The sequence below is a fragment of the Orcinus orca genome, chromosome 17 (genome assembly GCF_937001465.1).
Source record: "Orcinus orca chromosome 17, mOrcOrc1.1, whole genome shotgun sequence".
Taxonomy (NCBI): Eukaryota; Metazoa; Chordata; class Mammalia; order Artiodactyla; family Delphinidae; genus Orcinus; species Orcinus orca.
The window spans coordinates 79150922-79170756 of NC_064575.1; the positions used below are offsets into that span (position 1 = coordinate 79150922).

At 49.2% G+C, this 19835-nt stretch overlaps 1 protein-coding gene across 5 annotated transcripts in view; it reads left to right on the plus strand.

Moving 5' to 3' along the window:
- The window catches only part of TG (thyroglobulin), a 249366-nt gene that overhangs the window by 96810 nt on the left and 132721 nt on the right, over positions 1 to 19835 (plus strand). For all 5 annotated transcript variants that reach the window (XR_007472514.1, XM_049700310.1, XM_049700307.1 and 2 more), the window contains 6 exons: positions 2761 to 2898; positions 3765 to 3941; positions 5356 to 5467; positions 6464 to 6543; positions 7246 to 7389; positions 14942 to 15004. Coding sequence is in view for 4 of the 5 variants with exons in the window: in XM_049700310.1 (XP_049556267.1) it covers positions 2761 to 2898; positions 3765 to 3941; positions 5356 to 5467; positions 6464 to 6543; positions 7246 to 7389; positions 14942 to 15004 (714 nt within the window). In the remaining variant the exon portion in view is untranslated. The remainder of the gene's footprint in view (positions 1 to 2760; positions 2899 to 3764; positions 3942 to 5355; positions 5468 to 6463; positions 6544 to 7245; positions 7390 to 14941; positions 15005 to 19835) is intronic.

Below are 19835 nucleotides of genomic sequence, written 5' to 3' on the forward strand. Positions count from 1 at the left end.
GAAAGCAGCCATGCTGGGATTCAAACCCTGCTCAGCTGACTCTAAGGCCCAGGTTCTTCTAGAACACAAGCTGCTCCCAGGTGCAGACAGCATGGACTTGAGAGCTGAGTCTTGGTGGCCCCTGGCGGACAGGGCAGACGGGTTCTGTTTGATTTGCAGAGTAGACTTCTGATTTTATTTAACGGAGCCAATATTTTTAAATTGGAAGATTTTATATAAAAATTCAGATTTCCAGCTTCTGTAGAGAAAAACAGAGGAAAAGCTCTAGCAGCGCAGGCTTCAAATTTCTGCCTGGCGACCACCCTCGAGCTGAGCTGAGCTGCCCCCTCCGGGGGTGTGGCTCTCCTGTTTGCCCCTACCCCCCAGCACCCTACACTCCTGCAGGCCAGCCTGCCCTGGGGACATTTACCTTCGTGATCCCCAACCTTAGCAGCGCCTCTGAGCTGTAGCCAGACCGCTCACGGCCATGTAAATGTGAATGTTTTCCTGGTACTTGAGAATGTTCTGTAAAATCCGTCATTATCCACTGTGCCGGGCGCATCTACAAAGCTATCACATGATTCCCACAGGAAGGCCTGCCTCTCCTCCCCCACCGGGAGACCCTGGAGGGCTTCAGGGTGAATAGACAAAGCCCAGCTTGGGTTTCCCCTTCCCAGCTGATTACACTCCTGGACTTGAGGAGATAACGCCCCTGCAGGAGAAGCCCCGTTGATGGGCTCCCCTGCAGTGGGTCACTTCCCTGGCCGGTGCTCCTCCGTGCTCCCCAGAAGGGCCTTTCCCAGTCACAGCACAGCGAGGAATGTTCCCCTTTCTGCTTCCAGTTACTGCAGTTACTCCGAGTGTCTCAGACACACACAGAAAAGCAGAGAACAACCTCCCAGCTGGCAGCCCCCTATTGGCCTCCTGGCCTTCAAGAGGATTGCAAAGTTTTGAGAGAACAAGTTGAAAATGGATTCTTCCTAATGCAGCATCAGGGATAAACTGAGAGGCTACAGTAGCCATTCTTTCACCCAGCAGACATTTTTGGTGCACATACTCGGTGCCCTCAGAAGTTCCCAGGCTGGTGAGAATTCCCATGTGCCAGCCACGGCGGGCCAGGGTCGTGAGGGCTGCAATGGGGTGTCAGTGCAGAAGGATTGCAGGGAGGGAGGATGCTTGGCAGCCTCCAACAGGTAACAGGGGCTTCTCAGAGGAGCCTGGAAGATCTGCCAGGCATTTCCAGAGAACACCTGGGTGAAGGAGTTCCAGGCAAGGGGGACAGCCTGTGCAGAGGCTCTGAGGACAAAGTGTGACTCCAGGATCTACAAGTGAGCCTCTAGGCTGGCTATGTTGTTTTTCCTTTCTTCCTCTGCTGTCTTAAGGGGTGGTGTGTGCGCTCCTACCTATGCCAGGTATGGTTCAGCAGGGAGACAGGCATGCAACCAGCCATGGTACAGTAGCATGGGAAGCAATAACCCAAAGGGCGGTGGCTGCACAGAGGACGGTTCCTGGGGTCTCTGTTTGCACTAAACTTCTGGCCCTGCCAGACCTCATACACTTTTATCCCCTTTGGTGGTAGTTGTTGGTGAGGGAACCCAGCCTTTGTGAGCCTGCTTTAAGTGGCCTGAAGAGTGGGCTTCTGAGAAGATGCTGCAGTCCAAGGCAACGTGGGGTATGCGTGGGCTGTAGAGCCCCTCATTCCAGAGCCCCAAGCTAAGGGATGCTGTAAACCTGCCCCAGCTCATTCCATGATCCGCTTTATGCCCCCAGTGAAAGCCCCTCTGGGAAGTCAGAGCCCTCATGAGGTGCAGAAATGTGCCCCTACTCCTGGGCTGGGGTGCTAGGTCCCTCAACGCTGGAGACCCTCTTTATAGAGCCACTGAACATCAGAGCAGGAGGGAGCAATGTTGGTCCTTGAAGCCCAGGAGGACTAGGCAGGTGACGAGGAAGGGGGTAAAGGGCAAGTGAGCACGGACAGTAGTCCTGGGGCAGCAAGCAGTGAGGTGATGAGCTGGAATTACCAGTGTTCTGGGAGCAGAATAGCGATTAACTACATGATTAATGTAGTGTAATGTACATGCTTCTTGAGTGTGAGTTGAAGCAATCAGAGATGAAGCTCCAAATGCAGGTAGAGTCCGGACCAAGAAGAAAGCTTGGACTGCCGTCCCGTGGGCAGTGGTGTACCCAAGAAGAGCCTTCAGCCAGAATCATGGCGTATGAAGACACAAAGAAAGATGGGGGTGGGGTGAGGTGGGAGATATGAAAGCTGGAACTTTCAAGTCTGGGGCTGAGCGGAGCTGAGAGCTGTCTTCACAGATGAAGGCTGCCATTGGGAGGAAGTTAGAACTTCCATGTGGCTTCGGAAGACAGAAGGAGCATCAGTGGTTCACATTTACAAAGGGGCAGATTTGGTTCCTCAACGTCCTAATGATGGAGTGGGTGGCTGCGGTGGGCACAGACATGTCACGCAGGGCTGCAGGGACCTCGGCCAGAAATATCGTGGGGAAGAGTTCTGCATTAGGTGAAAAGTTAAACCAGATGGCTCCCAAGTTTTCTCCCCAACCAAGATTCTAAGGTGTTGCAACTCCATAATTTTTAGGGCTTTCTGGGACCTTCTGAATCTGTCCTGCCTGACAAGGCTCCCAACCCTATTGACTCCAGACATGCTGTGGCCTCACACAGCCTGCAAGTGTGTGTGTGTGTGTGTGAGACAGACAGAGAGACAGAGATTTTCACCATGGAGATAAAGGCAAAGGAAGTTGACTTCCCCTTCTTTTTCAGATTTGACAACAGAGCTTTTCTCCCCTGTGGACCTTAACCAAGTCATTGTCAATGGAAACCGATCCCTGCCCAGCCAGCAGCACTGGCTTTTCAAACACCTATTTTCACTGCAGCAGGCAAATCTGTGGTGTCTTTCTCGTAAGTATCCTTAGACCTCCTCCTCCTTCTTCTCCACCGTGTGGTCAGGCATCTCAGGCCTAGTTTAAAAACTCTTGAGACACAGATATGATCAAATTCAATAGCATAACTCAGGGGTCCCTTCAGTGTTAGTGTCATGGGTGATACAGAAGACAGGACATAACCCATATCTTCAAGAAGCTAATCGTGTAGTTAGTCTCTACTCTGCTCTCAGAACCTATCATCCATCCATCCACCCATCCATCCATCCACCCATCCATCCATCCATCCATCCACCCATCTATCCATCCATACATCCATACATCCATTCATCCATCCATCCTTTACCTAACAGGCACATGCTGTGTTGCACAGGTGCTGTGATCTAGGCCTTGTGTTTCACCTTGGGAATAAGAAAATAAAAATCAGCCATATGCCTCCCCATTAGGGAGCTCACGTGTGCCAGTGGCAAAGTCTGACACGGGACTGGGAACAGGGGAGATTGTTCACAGCGCCACCAAATTTTACATCCTGTGGCCTGTGGTCTGAGGTCTTGACTGCCTCTGAGATGGTCCTGGGCAGATCCAATGGAATTTTACCCTCTCTGCTCCCATATTGCTGAGTTTCCAGCTGACCCCTCACCCTCTTGGACTTTGCCTTTTTTTGGAGCCACCTGGACTCCCTGTTTCGTGCATGGCCCTCTCCCCAGCCAGGAGAACCCTAGTGTTTTTCTTGGGCCTTCCAGACTGGACAGCCTTGACTGACCTGGGCCTCTTCCCTGCCTGGGAAGAGTCCCCACGGGGCATTTCTCCCAGAAGGTCCTGTAGAGGTAACCCTCCACTGCTGGCCTCCCTAGGACTAACACCCAACTGTTCTCTTGCCTGTAGGCTGTGTCCAGGAGCCCTCTTTCTGTCAGCTGGCAGAGGTAACAGACAGCGCACCCTTGTACTTCACCTGCACCCTCTACCCAGAGGCCCAGGTGTGTGATGATGTCATGGAGTCCAGTCCCAAAGGCTGCAGACTGATCCTGCCCCACAGGCCAAGTGCCCTCTTCCAGAAGAAAGGTGAGTGCTTGTTGGATCAACCCAAACTGCGTTTTTAGTGGGCTGCTGCCTCTGTGGCTTTACAAATATCCAGATCAGTTCTTCTTCCTTGAAAAATGGACTTCCCTGGCGGTCTAGCTGTTAAGACTCTGCGCTTCCACTGCAGGGGGTACGGGTTTGATCCCTGGTCGGGGAGGTAAGATCCCACAGGCTGTGTGGAGAGGCCAAAAAAAAAAAAAATGTCTAAAAGTAAAGTTACCCAGGCTTCTTGTAGAGGTGCAAAGGCATTTAGAAATGCATCAAATTGACTAGAGAGAATAATCTCACTCTGGAATCCCACTGCTCATAGAAATCATGTTTTTTGCACATAGCAGGTGGAATTCCAATTGGCCATTTATTATAGAAAATCCCAACAACTGTGGCTTCAACAAGATAGAAGTTAATTTTACCCCTTTGAGAACATTAATGTTTATTAATGTTTAACATTAATACTATTTGGGTGGAGGGGGGTTCACCTTGCCCAGTCTTCATTTCTTCCATCATGCTGAGATCTTTCATTTACTGTTCTAGCTTCCTTGCTGGAGGCCTTTCTCGGGTGTCTGGTGACCCTTGAGTTTTCCACTTAAATGTAAGACGGGGGCCCAGAAGCTAACTGGGAAGCTCTGAGTGTGTTGTGGGAGCTTGTTGACTTGGGCTTTCTTGGTAGGATAATCTAGTTGGGTCACCCTTTGGGGACTCCCTCACGTCCATATGTCTAGGCCCTTCCTCCAGAGGAATCTTGTAATATCTGGCCTGGGGGTGTGAGCCTGGATGCTTGTGGTTTAGATGCCAAATAAGATTGGAAAATTAGGGGATCTCAATATTCACCATGTGGACTGACTGGAAAAAATCCCCCGGCTTCGGTGTGGTACCCCCTCCATTACAACTCAACCTGGCACCCCCGAGAGACCCCATCCTTCCATGGTAGGAAGGGGCAGTTGTTGGCTGTGGAAAAAAGAGGAGGGCCTCTGGAGACCTAACTCTTCTGCAGAAGCTTTCCAGCCCATTCTGTTTTAGCTCACTTTCATCCCACTGCTGCTGATACTGAAACTTTGGGGGATTCCAGAAGGTGTGTGGGGTTGCTTCTCAGTTCTTCCCACAGAAAAGTTGAGAATTCAGCGTTCTTAGGTCAACTTTTACTCCTCTGTGTTTTTCTAACTTTCAAAATTTCTCTCTCTCTCCCCTCTCCTATCCTCTTTTGCCTTGGGGGTATATGCCTTTACTATGATTTTAGTGAGGTTTGGGGTGGGAGTAGACTGTAAGTACATGGGTTTAATACGCCATCTTAATCGGAAGCTTTCAGTACGGTTTGTATACCTTTGTCCCCCTACAAAAGTATCCTTATGGCTACAGCACATCTCTCCTTACATAATATGTCTTTCTTCCCTCTGTGTAGTTGTACTGCAAGATAAAGTGAAGAATTTTTACACTCGCCTGCCGTTCCAAAAGCTGACGGGGATTTCCATTAGAAACAAAGTGCCCATGTTTAACAAATCCATTTCCAATGGGTAAGCTGTTTCCATTCACTCCCGCCCCACTGCAATACTTAATAACGACCCTTCTGTTTTCATAAAGATGGTGATATAATATCAGTTAAAGGCACAAGCATAAAAGACTGAAAAACCCAAAGCAAAGGGTGAAAAAGTACTAAGGAGGTAACTATCTAAAAACCATGGCTAAGGTCAGTTACTAATAGTCAGCACAACATTTAGCCCTGAATATCTGGTCAGCTGACGCAAAAGGGAAACACTGACCCGTGTTTTATCAGTTAATACAAGTTATCAAGCATTGTAATAAAGTTGACCAGCCAAGTCTTCCTGTGCTGCACTCAGAATCCAGAGAGCAAGCAGAACTTCCAGCGGGACCATAGGCATATCACGACTTTCAATTTATTTAATTTTTTTATTTAAAAAATGTATTCTATTATTGATTTAACTAGTCAGCTGTAATTTAGTTGTTTTCATTAAAGGTGATGTTTCTCTCCACCAGTCTGTCGATCTCACCCATCAGAATTACCAGGGGACTTTTTACAAACTGCATTCCTGGGTCCTACCCTGGACCTGCCGAATCAGCATTTACAGGGGGCTCGGGAATCTGAGCTTTAACTAAGCTCCCCCTGTTGAAGTTACAATTTGAGAGTCATTGATCTATGAATTGTTGATCTACGAAGTGTTGTTGGTTTATGAAACTACGCCATGCTGCTGGCATTTAAGATCTGCTTTTGAAAATGCAGATTAAAAGATGATACAGGATAGTCTGCCTTGAGTTCTGGCTGGGCACCACCCATGCCGACAGGAAGGGGGACAAGAAGGAGGGTGGGAAATGGAGATCAGTCTGACCCTGGTGCTGGGATGGGCGCTGCGGGAGCAGAGCTTGTGTGTCTGGACTCAGGAAAGGGTCGTCATAGAGGGCAGGCCCCCAGAAGGCAGTGGTAGCGATTCAGCCTGCCCCATAGGTCCTGCCCAGCACAAACCTTCAGGCCTGCTCTTTTCCCCTTCCTCCAGCTTCTTCGAATGTGAACGCCTGTGTGACGTGGACCCGTGCTGCACAGGCTTTGGCTTTCTTAACGTTTCCCAGTTAAAAGGTAATAATGGTAACTCCCTCTGGTCTGCATACGACACTTTACAGTCTAGAAAACCCATTCACGTCTACAGTCTGATCTAATCCTCAGCACCTCCTCGTGTGGGTGGAGAAGAGCGCCTTTCATTCACAGATGGGAGGTGGGGGCTTGGAGAGGGGAGGTGGCTAATAAACACGGTAGCTGGGACATGGCCCCTGGCCCAGTGCTCAGTCAGCGTTACACGACTCTTCTCCCTGACCCAAGTAGCCTTCCTGCCATGGCTCACTCAGCTGTCTTCTGCTCAGCTTTCAAGACCTGGGTCAGGCAGCTTGGTAGTGTGAACTCTGGATCCATCCATACGATCTGCATTTAAATCTTGATTCTGGACAAGCGACTTAATCTCACTGAGCCTTGGTTTTCTTATCTGTAAATAGGGATAGAAATGTTACCCTCCTCCTAGGGCTGAGTGAGGACCAAGGAGTATGATGCAAACACAGCCCCAGCATAGCCCTAGGCACACGACAGTTCTGTGCTGTCTCCATCGATGTCCTCTTTGATCAGAAGCTCATTAAGGTAGCGGGTTTTTCATCAGTGACTAAGATCGTCACTGGAATAGTGTGCTGCACCTCAAAAGTCTGCTGAAGAATGAGTTTGCAGAATTTCTCTCATTCCGTTAGAATCTTCCATCATGATCATTTCCCTGGTCCTCGATATTTTTTGCTCCAGGAGGAGAGGTGACATGCCTAACTCTGAACAGCTTGGGAATTCAGATGTGCAGTGAGGAAAATGGAGGAGCCTGGCGCATTCTGGACTGTGGCTCTCCCGACACTGAGGTCCGCACTTATCCCTTCGGGTGGTACCAGAAGCCTGGTAAGTGATATTCTCCGAACAGCTACATGGACATCTTTAGTTGACTGCTTCTCAACTGTCTGTTAGGATGATGTCCTTGGCCCCGGGAGGAGATTAGTCAGGATTCACTGGGTGCAAGCAACAGAGACAGATTCTATTTAACGTAAGCAGAAAAGGAACATATTGGAAGTCTGCTTGTAGAGTCAAAGGAAAGATGTCCAAGTAGGTCTCAGCTCCATGGATGTATTCAGCAGGAGTGAATGGACAACCTCTTCAGTGTGACACTGTCTTCCTCAGTCTGCCCCAGAGGGTTTTGGTGGTTGTGTTCAAGCTTTAAATTTAAGGGAGAGAGTCTGGCCCTGGCCTGGTCCTTGCCCTAGAAATGAGAGTAACAGGATGTCTGACCTGGAGGAACCTTAGAGGTCTGTAACTTTGATTTCACATTCTGCATATCACCCAACACAATGCTTTGCCCAAAGTAGGAAAGGAGAGGAGAACTGACATTCCTCATGTGCCCACTGTGTGTCTACATGTGTGCTGCGGCTTCTACACGGGTTATACAATATATTACTCAATGCCTCCATGGAGTAGACATTATTTCCTCCATTTTAAGATGAGGAGAGTATGGTGTAGACAGTGGAAGTTATTTGACCCAAACCACATAGCCATCAAGAAGTATAGTCAGGTCGCAAACCCAGCTCTCAAGACTCCAGACTTCACTCTTCCCCTTTACCTGCTGCCTCCTGGCAGGTCTCCCATATGGCATGAGTGACTGTATGTGAAACTGTCTGGACACATTGCCAGCTCAACTCAAACAACCATTTGACCAATAAACTGAAAAAATAAAACTAATAAACGAAACCAGCAGTAGGTTGACCTCTTGTTCCAGAGCTACGTCCAACCCGAGAGGCTTGGGATGGGGCTTTTTGGTGGAATCTGGTCCTTGACATTTGTTCATGAGCCTACGAACCCCCGAGACATTCTGTGGCTTCAAGGCAGAGTCTTTTGGGGTTGATTGTTACCAGGCTGAAAAGGATCTTCCTTGCTGATGTCTACTTTGAGCATCCTGTGACTTGATCTGAGTTCACTCTATTTATTCCTTTTATTTTATTTTAACATCTTGAATTGTTTTAAGAAAAACATCAGGAGTGTATGATGAAACATCCTCAGTGGGTTTCTATTTAGGGGGGAGGGGTGTGCCATATAGAGGACGGGGAGTGAACGCCTGCCTAGGATGGTGGCCCCGCAGGAGCTCCAGTGCCGGCTCTGGGTATTTAGGGCCTTCAGAACTGAACTCTCAGCCCACAGTGCCTCCTTGCCCAGCTGTCCTCCCACACCTCTTCCCATCTCCTCACCCCACCCAAAGCTGGAAAATGTCATTTTTCATCTTTCTATTGCTCAGGGAAGAATTGGATAAAAAGAGGCTAAGAAATAATTCATTTGTTCAGAAATATGGGAATCATATCAGAGGGTTACAACATCTGGCAGGAGTTAGCAAGGAAAAGAACCCAAGGTGCTTATTGCCCCCACTTTTTCCATCTGTTCTGTTTCTTTTTATCTGACTGCACAGACCACTGACTTTTTCCAACGTATATTCTGTGGGGTCAGGCTGGGGACTCAGGAGTTCTGACCAGGAACTGCAGGGCAGGGAATTACAAATTCATTCGACAGACACTGACCGAATGTCAGCCATGCCCAGGGGCCTCTGGTTTTACAAATCCAGCCTCTAATCCCTGGGCTCTTACTGTGTGCCTGGCTGGATGCCAAGCACTTTATAAGTGTTATCTCACCGAATCCTCATAACCACTGTTAGCTGAGGTTCAGGGAGATTAAGTCACTTGCCCAAAGTCACACATAGCAGGTAAATGACAGAATTTGGACCCAGAATTTGTGGACCTAGTCAGAAAGAACTGGGTCCAAATAACCAACCATATAACCATATTATATGGCTCTCCTCAGCCATATGACGTATTCACTGTGTTATATGGCTGAGTTGGAATAAGAAATGATTCCTGTCCTCCAGGCGCTCACAACTTAAGGAGGAGTTACAGCCTGTAGGTAAATAAGCCGTTCTAGCTCTGGATTGCTCATGTCGTAAATCTAGAAGTTTTCAAACTTTATCGAGTGTCCATACTGGGTCATGCACTGTGCTGGGCACTAGGAAGTGTGGGGTTAATAAGATGTAGTCATTTTTTTCTTAGGTGCTCACATCCTAGTGAAGAAGATGCGGGCACGTATGATTAATTGTAGCATCATAGGCTCAGTTCTGGAACAGTCATATGCATGAAGTGCTGTGGGAACATGGGAGCAAGAAATTAATTCTGCTTCAGACTGGTGGAAACCCATTACTGAAAGCCTCCTACACCCTCCTTTATGCTTCAGGGACCACCTCCTGCAGGCTCTGGCCCGCTGGCCTGGAGCTGCCCAAGCAGGCAGCTTTTCACCCTGCATGCCGCCTGCTTTCTGTGTCTGGGTGAGTGGGGAGAAAAATCGAAAAATGCCAAAATGGCGTCAGTCTCTCAGGACCCCTGGGTGAGAAACACCTCGGGATGCACATGGCTTACGGCCATTCTGGTGTGAGTGGCTCTGAATTTTCCATTTCAGAAGAGGGCCAGCTGCAGGGGTTCTGGTGGCCTGGTGTGACCCATGACTCTCCATCGGAGCAGAACTAGGTCCTCACTGGTCAGTCTTTTTCCCGTAAGTCGTCTTCACCACCCATTGCGGGTGGTGGGCTTTCCCTTAAGTCGTCTTCACCACCCATTGCGGGTGGTGGGCTTTCCCGTAAGTCGTCTTCACCACCCATTGCGGGTGGTGGGCTAAGTCTCAAGACGTGATGGATTATCTCCTCCTAAGACCCAGGCAGAGAGAAGGAACCTTACTCAGGGAAACTGGTTCGATAAATTAGACCATTCTCTCCGCTGGGTCACATTGACCTAGTGCAAAGCCACCTTCTGATTTGTGATATATTTTGAGCCAAAACACACTCATCTTCTGGATTCTGAACCTTAGATGGTGGTGTATTCTGTTTTCTGTAGTAGACAAAACTTCCCTAGTGTAACGTTGGAAAGTCCCAACAGGCAAGCTGACATTGTCGTTACTTTCCCCACATCCTTATCTTTGTATTATTATTTTTTTAATTGAGTGGTTAGATTTTTTTTTTTTACATCTTTATTAGAGTATAATTGCTTTACAATGGTGTGTTAGTTTCTGCTTTATAACAAAGTGAATCAGTTATACATCACACACAATAGTAGGAAGTAGGGCCCCTGCAGGGCCAGGGAAGCCTGCACAGGGGGACCTGAGCCTTGAAGGATGACCTCTCTGTCAGCACAGGAGACACGGATTTTTTACAAAGGAATTCTTGCAAAGAATTTCTGTTAATAGGCTTTGCCCTCACTTCAAATCCATGGTTTGGTCATTTAGTGTACTGGCATCTCTGTTGAGTGATGAGCACAGACCCCTGATTTGACTGCAGGCTGAGAGCCAGACACAAAGAAGGTAACACAGGTCCTGTTTCTGAAGAATGACACTGAGGAAGGGGAAAGGAAGGGCTATTTGTTGAGCTCCTACTATGTGTCAAACACCATGGAAACATCAGGGGTAGAAGGTCCTCCCCAAAAGCGTTTAGCCTGGCTGGGGAGGCAGAAGTGAGAGACATGAACATCTCTCAAACACTTACTAATGTCAGAAACAACTCTCCAGCACTCTCCCTGCATTCACTTACAACGCCTGTGGGGCTGGTACTCTCCTATCCCCTCACCGGGAGGTAATTATTCCCTCTGTATCAGAGAACTATTCAGCCCTGTGGCTTGTGTTATGGTGGGGGGGACCCACGGGGGCTTCTGAAGCACAAAAGGGGAGCAAGAAATTTTGTTCTATAAGAGATTATGCAAAAGCCACTCTGGGGGAAAATCTGGGCGTAGATAAAGGAAAGCTGGGTGAAGGGCGCAGTGGCCGCTGCGTAGAGATAGTGGGTGGTCCTGCCCTGCAGCCCCCGGGGCCGCAGAGACCTGCACACGGGCAACATAACCCTGGTACTGGGCTGTGTTCTCAAAACAGAAGTAGGAGTTGAGTCTCCTAGGATCCAGGAGAGAGGCACAAACCTAGAGCAGGGAGCGCCCAGAGGGGCCCCCAGAGAGCCTGCAGCCGTGTGCTTTCTGACTGCTGTCCACAGAGAACAGAAATTTGCATGGGTCTGAGCACCAAACTGAGAGGCTCAGGCCAAGCAATTATGATGCAAATGAGGCTGTTGGCAGCCACTTTCCAACAGCAGGACCCAACGCGGAAGCATCTTAGCAACCAAGGTGGGAGTACAGGGTAAGAAGGCTGCTCTGCAGTCCAGCTGCCCCAGAGCTCAGGGCTGCCTGGAGGGGGCGGCCTCTGGGGCACTGGTACCTGCTGCTCTCGGAGAACTGGGCTGCCATTCGCTCCGCAGCTGTGCGTGACTTGCAAGTGGGGCAGGATCTTTGGTTTGTTTACAAAGTCACATGCAGCATCTAAAAAAAACAACCGAAGCCTCACACTTCCTTTGTTCTTCTGTTAAGCAAATGTACTTGGACCCTGTAGCTATTCTAGATATGGGAAATGGAAAGGAAATGACCAGCTCTTCTAATTATGCTTCTCTGCAGCCCATGTAGAAACCACCACACGTAGGAGAATTCACTGTGCAGTCCGCTCTTCACATCATCACTCACATCCCCTCAAGAGTGTCTGCCATTTACTTAGCACGGAGTGGGCTCCAGGGCTAGGCTAGTGTTTCACAGGCAACATCTTATTTGGTCCCCAAAGAATGTGATGAGGTTGGGTCTATCCTTACCCGCATTCTCTGCTGTGCTGGCAAATGTGTTACAACTGGGGAGGGTGGCAGGGGCCCTGATTTGTTGTTTTGTAGCGGTTGCCACTTTCCGTGGTGTAAATACTCCAGCCACAGCCCATTTCAAGCCACCAGCTTGATGTCACTGAAAGCAGAGCTGGGAAGAAGCAGAAGGGTTACCATCCATCTGTTTAACAAGCATGAATTAGCTGAGCAACTTGCTCAAGGTTGCACGGTATGATCCTCTGTAGGGGCGTCCCCAGGGACGGAGTCCCTCACAGGGGCTGAAGCTCAGTGCCCCGCGGCCCAGGGAAGCTGAGAACTTTCAGGGCTCAGCTATTCCTGTACAGTGAAGAAGGTCCCACCCAAAGGGCCGACAGCCCCCCGTCAGGAAACACTGATGGAGGATGAGGAAGGGTAAGTAGAGCAGCAGCAGCCCCAGAACTAGGTGATGAATGCCTGGCTGAGACGCGCGCATAGTAATTCTCCCCGCGGATGTGCGGCAGCTCGCCTCACTGTTCTCACAGCATTAGACATATACGGTTTCCAGTGTTTCATTAGTGCTGTATAAATGTTTCCTTTGCAAACCGAGCTTGCTTTGAATTTCCAGATAAATTTCCAGAAGCAGAATTACTGGGTCCAAGGGTGTGGGCATCGGAATGCCCTCGATGTAGGTTCATCAGATTGTTTTCTGAAGATTGCACTGACTCTCAGGGTCTTTGCTCTGAGAAAGCAAAGATGGACATTTAAATAAACAAGCTGGGCCCCTGGGCGCTGTAGAGCATGGTGGGTGGTTCTGAGTCATTCTGAGTTTTGTGGGAGGAGCTCACAGAATGTTGGGTGACAGGAGCCTTAGCTCAGCAACCCTCAGCGTGAGTCCCTGGACCAGCAGTGTCAGCCTCACCTGGGAACTTGTTAGAAACGGCGGATCTCAGGCCCCAGCCCACACCTGCTGAACCAGACAATCTGGGGATGGGGCCAACGTGGTGTGTGTCATCAAGCCCTCCAGGGGATTCCAATGTCTGCCGAAGGCTGGGAACCAGGGCCATAGAATGATGACCAGGAGCAGGTGCTTCTAGGCAGATGGAGTCAAGCAGGAGAGACACACGACAGCTGGGGGCTCGAGAACTCAGGGAGGCTGGGTCGTGGCATGTCTGACCAAAGTGAGGAAGGCGGCGGAGGGGACGGGATGGGAGGGAACCCAAACCGGGACTTCGGGGACCAGAATAGAGCATGACTCTGACTCGAGGCTTTTCATGGAGGCAGACAAGGCCAAGAGTCAAGGACAAGGGTGTGTCACTGTGAAAGGGCGATATTAAGAGTGAATAGTGGGGCTTTCCTGGTGGCGCAGTGGTTGAGAGTCCGCCTGCCGATGCAGGGGACGCACATTCGTGCCCCGGTCTGGGAAGATCCCACATGCCATGGAGTGGCTGGGCCCATGAGCCATGGCCACTGAGCCTGCGCGTCCGGAGCCTGTGCTCTGCAGCGGGAGAGGCCGCGGCAGTGAGAGGCCCTTCCCCCCCCCAAAAAAAAAAAAAAGAGTGAATAATGGCCGGCGTTTATTGAGTGCTTACTGTATGCCCAAAGGTTTACATACAACAACTCATCCAAGCCTCACAACCCTGAGAGAGGTACTGTCATTACCCCCATTTTACAGACAAGGAAACTGAGGACAGGGAGGTGAAGCAACTTGCTCAAGGTCACACAATCTCACCCTGGGTTGCTGACCCTTGACTGTGGGCCCCACCCATGACCCTTGACCCCTGACCATGCTACACCATAGCTCAGAGAGGGAGAAGATCTGACAGCACTCCTAGTTTGGGCCACTGGAAGAAAAGGATGCTGAGGCTTTGAAGATTTTGATTTGTTCAGTAAAGGAAGAGGAAGGGGAAGGGGATAATGGGCTCTCACGGTCACCTGCTGGGTCTGCACGGTTTCTCATTTAATTCTGACATCATCCTCATATGCCAACGCCAAAGCTGGGCACAGAAGAAGCCAGGTAACTTGTCCATCTGCCCTGCTTCTAAGAGGCATATGGAGGTTCAAGCCCAGTCTGTCTGCCCTCCTACTCCAGGCTCCGTCCACCTGCCACGCAACCTGCGGTGAATAGCTGCCGTCTAGTGAGCTCCCACCCTGTGTCTGGCCCTACACTACTTCCTGTCATGCCCACAGCCATTCTCAGCATATGTTGTGTCATCCTCAGTGTACAGATGTGGAAACTGAGGCCCAGACAGGCTAAGTGCCCTCCCTGAGTGAGTCCGTTAAGCCATGGTGGTGGGCGTTTCACTCGTTCCCTGTGTGTCCCTGGGTGCTCACTCTCTGGAACACGGTAGGTCTGCACTTCCTCACCGCTGGCTTTGGAAAACGCTGTGAAGATGGCGAGTGCTGTGTGTCGCTCGTCGGCGAAGCTGTGAGAGCAGGAGTGAGGTCCCCTGCCGCAGCGTCTGTGAGGCAGGGGCTTGATGGCGTCTCCCCGGCCTGGGCCTCGAGGGAGGGTGACACAGAGGAGAGAAAGCAGCCCAGCTGCAGTGAGCGCGTGGTGCCAGGTTGGTTTAAGCCCCTGAGGTGTCAGGACGTCCCTTCAGCACAGCCTAGCCCGTTCTGACCACGCGGGAGTGGTGCTGGGCACTGTGGGCCCACTGTCTGCCTTCCAAGTTTGACTTTTCTGTCACCAGGTTGGACCTCTAGTCCTGCCTTTCAGGACTCAATGATCGAAAGGGTGAAAAAGAGCTAAAGGGCTGCCGTTGTCTTCTTTTGCAGTTGCTCAAAACGACGCTTCCGGTTTTTGCCCTTCGGTGGCTTTGCCTCCCCTCACAGAGAGCGGTAAGTTCATTGTCTTCCTAATTTCTCCGATGTGATGTGGCCTCATCTTTCTCCTTGCTTTTGTCCTGTAGTTTATAGCTCCCACGACCCTCTCACATCCATGAACTCAAGCCCCTCTCAGTTCACACATGCATAGAGAGGGCAAATGCCAGCAGCACATCACAGCAGTTTACATGCCAGCCAAAGAGTGCGTCCAACTGGCCGCAGAGCGTGGCGGGAGCCCAGTCCTCCTGCTTTTCATTCTAAGGTTTGTTGCACCCTGTTGTGTAGTGACTAGGCCTGCACAAGCCCGGGGCCGTGTCAGGAAGAGTAGCGTTTGGGAACTATGTGCAGAGGAGTCGGGGCTCCGAGCCATCGGTGCCCCACGCAGCACAGTGACATCTGAGGCCGGGCGCTGGCCCTGATCCCAGGAGCACCACCTGGGCTGGGGCTGCCATCTCCTTCTGCACATGGCACCGTCCCCACCGCACACACCCTGTCTGGCAGCAGGAAGCGTGGGGCGGTGGTCGCCATGGGACCGGGCAGGGCAGCGTGGGCTTTGCTGCATGTCCCTTTTCTGCTTCCCCTTAGTCAGGAAATGAGAGGCTCTCATCATTCCTGTCCTGTGACATGATGTCTGAGGGGCACTAGATGTCTGTCATTATGGTCCTGGCTGAAGGGACAACATGTAGCTCGTGTAGGAGAGAATCATTTGTCATCAAGGCTGGGCTGAGAGTATGAATGTCCTCAAGCATGTTGTCACTTCCTTCCCTCAGTTACAAGAGCTGACTTTGTGTGTATTTTTTTCCCCTGAGCATTCTGTACAGAATATCGATGTCTAAGCACTTAAAGATTTCACATCTAAGACATTTGATCTTCACACCAACCTCAAGGGGCAGGTCCTATTTTCCTATTTGCTAATTACAGAAAATTCAAACAATGCTGAAATACAGAAGGAAAAAAATCACAGAATTATTTAGAAGTTACTCCATGTCAGTTCATATATCGGTTTATTTCCTAATCTCCTTAGACTTTTCTGTATGGAAAAGTAGTTGTAATCTTGCTACAACGTTATGTGTCTTGTTTTTACCTAATATTGCATCATGTGTATATTTCCAAACAGTTATATATGTCTAAACCATTCATGTATGCATGTGTATATTCATTCATTCATTCATCTGTCTATGTTCTTCCCCTTAAAATGCTCCCAATCTGGTGATGAAGAAACAAAGACAGTACAGTGATCAACCATGGTTGTCACATTATCCTACTAGGTCGACGCACTGTCGTTCACTAACTCATTCCTCTATTTCTGGGCATTTGATTGTTTTTGACTCCTCACTATTACGAAAATACCACAAGAATACCTTGGTACATAAAGCTCTTTCCAATGTTGAGATTATTTCCTGGGGGCAGACTCTCCAAAGCAGAATTACTGGGTTTGAAAACTCTAGATTTTTTGACTCTAGATCTATATCGCCAAATTAGTCCCAAACACTTGTTTGTTGTTGCAGACTTACTAGCAGTGAATCAAAGTGGTTCCTTTTTTGTTGTTGTTTTTTTAATAAATTTATTTATTTTATTTATTTATTTTTGGCTGTGTTGGGTCTTCGTTGCTACGCGTGGGCTTTCTCCAGTGGCAACAAGCGGGGGCTACTCTTCATTGCGGTGCACGGGCTTCTCATTGCGGTGGCTTCTCTTGCTGCAGAACACAGACTCTAGGTGCTTGGGCTTCTGTAGTTGTGGCTCACGGGCTTTAGAGCACAGGCTCAGTAGTTGTGACACACGGGCTTAGTTGCTCCGCATGTGGGATCTTCCCAGACTAGGGATCGAACCCGTGTCCCCTGCATTAGCAGGCGGATTCTTAGCCACTGCGCCACCAAGGAAGTCCCTCAAAGTGGTTTTTTTTCCATCATGTGCTTAGAATCCTTAAGTATTATCACTAAAAATATCATTTATTAAATTTACGGATAAAGAAAACTTCCGTACCTGATGTCAAATGCATATGTTAGACAGGAATCGATCAACACATAAACCTCTTCAGGTGATTTTACAATGCTTCCAGTCTGTTTTTGCTAAAATTTGTATTACTGAGACTTGAGTTACTAACAAAAGAAAGAAAAGGTGTAGAATTCCACATCTCCCTTCACACACACACAAAGTCTATGGAGCTGAGTAGATGTTTTGAAGGCGGAATGAGATGTCACGGTATTTTCAAGTGTGCCTTTGACGAGTGTGATCTGAAAGCAGGAGAGATGGGGGGCCAACATTCCATGTGTGCTTAGAGCTTCCAAGTTGGAATTAAGAGGTTGAGCGTGTTCCTTTGATGCGAGTCCGAGGGAGGACATCATTCTGCCTTCGGGGTGTTGGTATGTCTGTGTGATTGTGACATGGATTGGTGCGTGTGCACGTGTGTGTGTGCTCACACTTGCATGTATATACCAAGCATACGTAAAACCCTCATGTTTATGCACTTTTTATTCGGGGAGAAAAGGAAATATTTATTAAATACCAAGCAGTTCAGCAATCATTTAATGCTCAGAAGAAAGTTAGATGGTAACAAGGTTAATTTTTCAAATAAGGAGACTGAAGCTCTGTTAGGTTAAATGATCAAGCTGGGATTGGAACCCACATGTGCCTGCCTGGCCCCCCTCAAAGTTAGATGAAAATATTTGGTTTGAGCTTCTGGAAAGGGTGACAGAGATGGACTTCCCAGCCCCAGACTTGTCGGGAGACCTAAAGTCTCGGCCTTGTTTCTTTTATGAGATTGTGTGTATAAGCTGCCCGTTCAAAGCCTCTTTGAAAATGGGATTCTGATGAGCTGATTGGTCGATGGGGATGGTGAAGCCAAAGGTGGCTTGTGAAATCTCAGGGGCCTGTCTTGGGTACATACACTCTAAACGCTTGGTCTATGTTGCTCCCGAGAAGACTTCAGACACATTAACGTGTGGGGGGCGGGGTTTGAAGACAGCAGGAGTTTATCAAATGGGTGTGTTTCAGAAAGTCTTTCCAAAGAGAGTGCACGTGCAAAGGCCCAGGACCACAAAACAGCCTGAGGCATTCAGACATTGGAAACGGTCCAGGGTGGTGGGCCTAGGGCTGTCAGTGGGAGAGGCAGAAGATGATCAGTAGAGAAATGCTGTAGCTTGAACATGGAGCCGGTGTGGGACTTCGTACTGGGTTTGGAACTAGACCTTGGCAAGGTGTCTTGGGAGCGCTAGGGTGGGCACAAACAGAGAAGCGTGTTATGGCAAAACAGATTCCTCTTTCACTTCAATTTAGTTCAATCTGGTGAATATCTATTTTGGAAAATGGATTCTGAATTGTCACTTAAGTTCCAGGAAAGGTGTGCTGTGTTGAAGGTCTTGTTTGCAAAGAGAGTATCCCACCTACTAATTAGGAGAAAGGCACAGGAAGAAAGAATTTAAGGAGATGAGCCACTTACCAAAGTGAAGCCACTTCCAGTGGCAGTGGGAGCCTGGGGAAGGCTCCCCCAAAATTCACCACAGACAGTGAAAGCACCCAGGCACATCAGGGCCAGTCTGTGCCATAAAGGCCAGTGTGCATTTGCCAGATGGCCAGGAGGGGGCAGGGGGCATCCTGGGCAGAGGGCAGTGCATGGACAGAATCCCGGGGCCTGCATTAGCACCGCACATGCAGGGAAGTACAGGTAGCTCAGGACTGCAGGGCCAGGAGGGAGGCTGGACAGGGGACTGGGGCCAAACATTCGAGTGCCTTGGGTACCACGAATCCTTGAAGGGTTTTAGGCAGTTCCATAATGAGCTTTAAAATGACTCAGACGCTCTCCCTTTGGGCTGTGTGGGAGACGCACTGGTGCCTGACAAGCTAGGCTTTGAGAGAACGAGGACAGTTGCGTCATCTGTATGTAGAGTGCCGTTTTACGCTCTTTAGGGAAACGTTGTATGCTTTTTGAAACGGGCAACACAGTAAAGGTGATATTTCTTCATAAGAGAAAATGTCCATTGCTTCTTAAAAGACCCATGACAGCCCAGCTCAGGGTTAGCATGAGATGTCTTTTCAGATGTTGGACCCTGTCTGTAGGATGACCACTGTCTGCCCCCTCCTGCAGGCCAAATGGGGGGCGGGGAGGTCTTCCAAGGGCTAATTCCCAGGAGAATTGACGTTTTGCTTGTCATCCACTATCTCAGAAGCTCTTCTCTTAGAGGTGCCATTGAAACAAATTTAGATTATTTAGAGTATTTAGATTGCAAGCGAGGGGAAAACACAGATGTGAGTCTTTAAAAAGTTATACCTGTATCTAGGTTCCTTTCACCTGAGGAACTTCAAAATACCCTTTAAAAAATGCCCCAGCCCTTGACTGTGATCACAGGTTGCTACCAGCAGATCGAGGCTGTGGGTGAGGCTGCAGTTGAGAGGGTGTGACGCACGGCTGAGAGGGATGCCTGGTGAAAGTTTACCCTGCTCAGCTTCACCAGCCCGGAGCCCGGTGACAGCAACAAAGCTGTCCCTGGGTATATGGAGATAGAAGTGGCCACACCAGCAGTCTTTTTGGGACCTGCGATTTGTAGTCAATCACTTTTGTCTGCTTTGCCTCTGGCTTTTCACAGCTGTGCCAAAGGGTTGATAGAATTCAGTTGATCTTTTCTGCAAATGTTTTCCACTAAGCTGGAGACAGAGTCGTGTGATCCTAAAAAATGTCAGCACTGGCAGGAGTTTGTGCATCATCTAATTGAGGGAAACATCGGGGCATTCTGGTGTGGAGATGAGATTTGAAGTCCGTCTGCCCAGCTTCCAATCCCGTTCCATCACTTAACACATGGGTACTCTGGGGTCAAATTCCTCAGCCTCCTGATGCCTTTGTTGGCCTCTG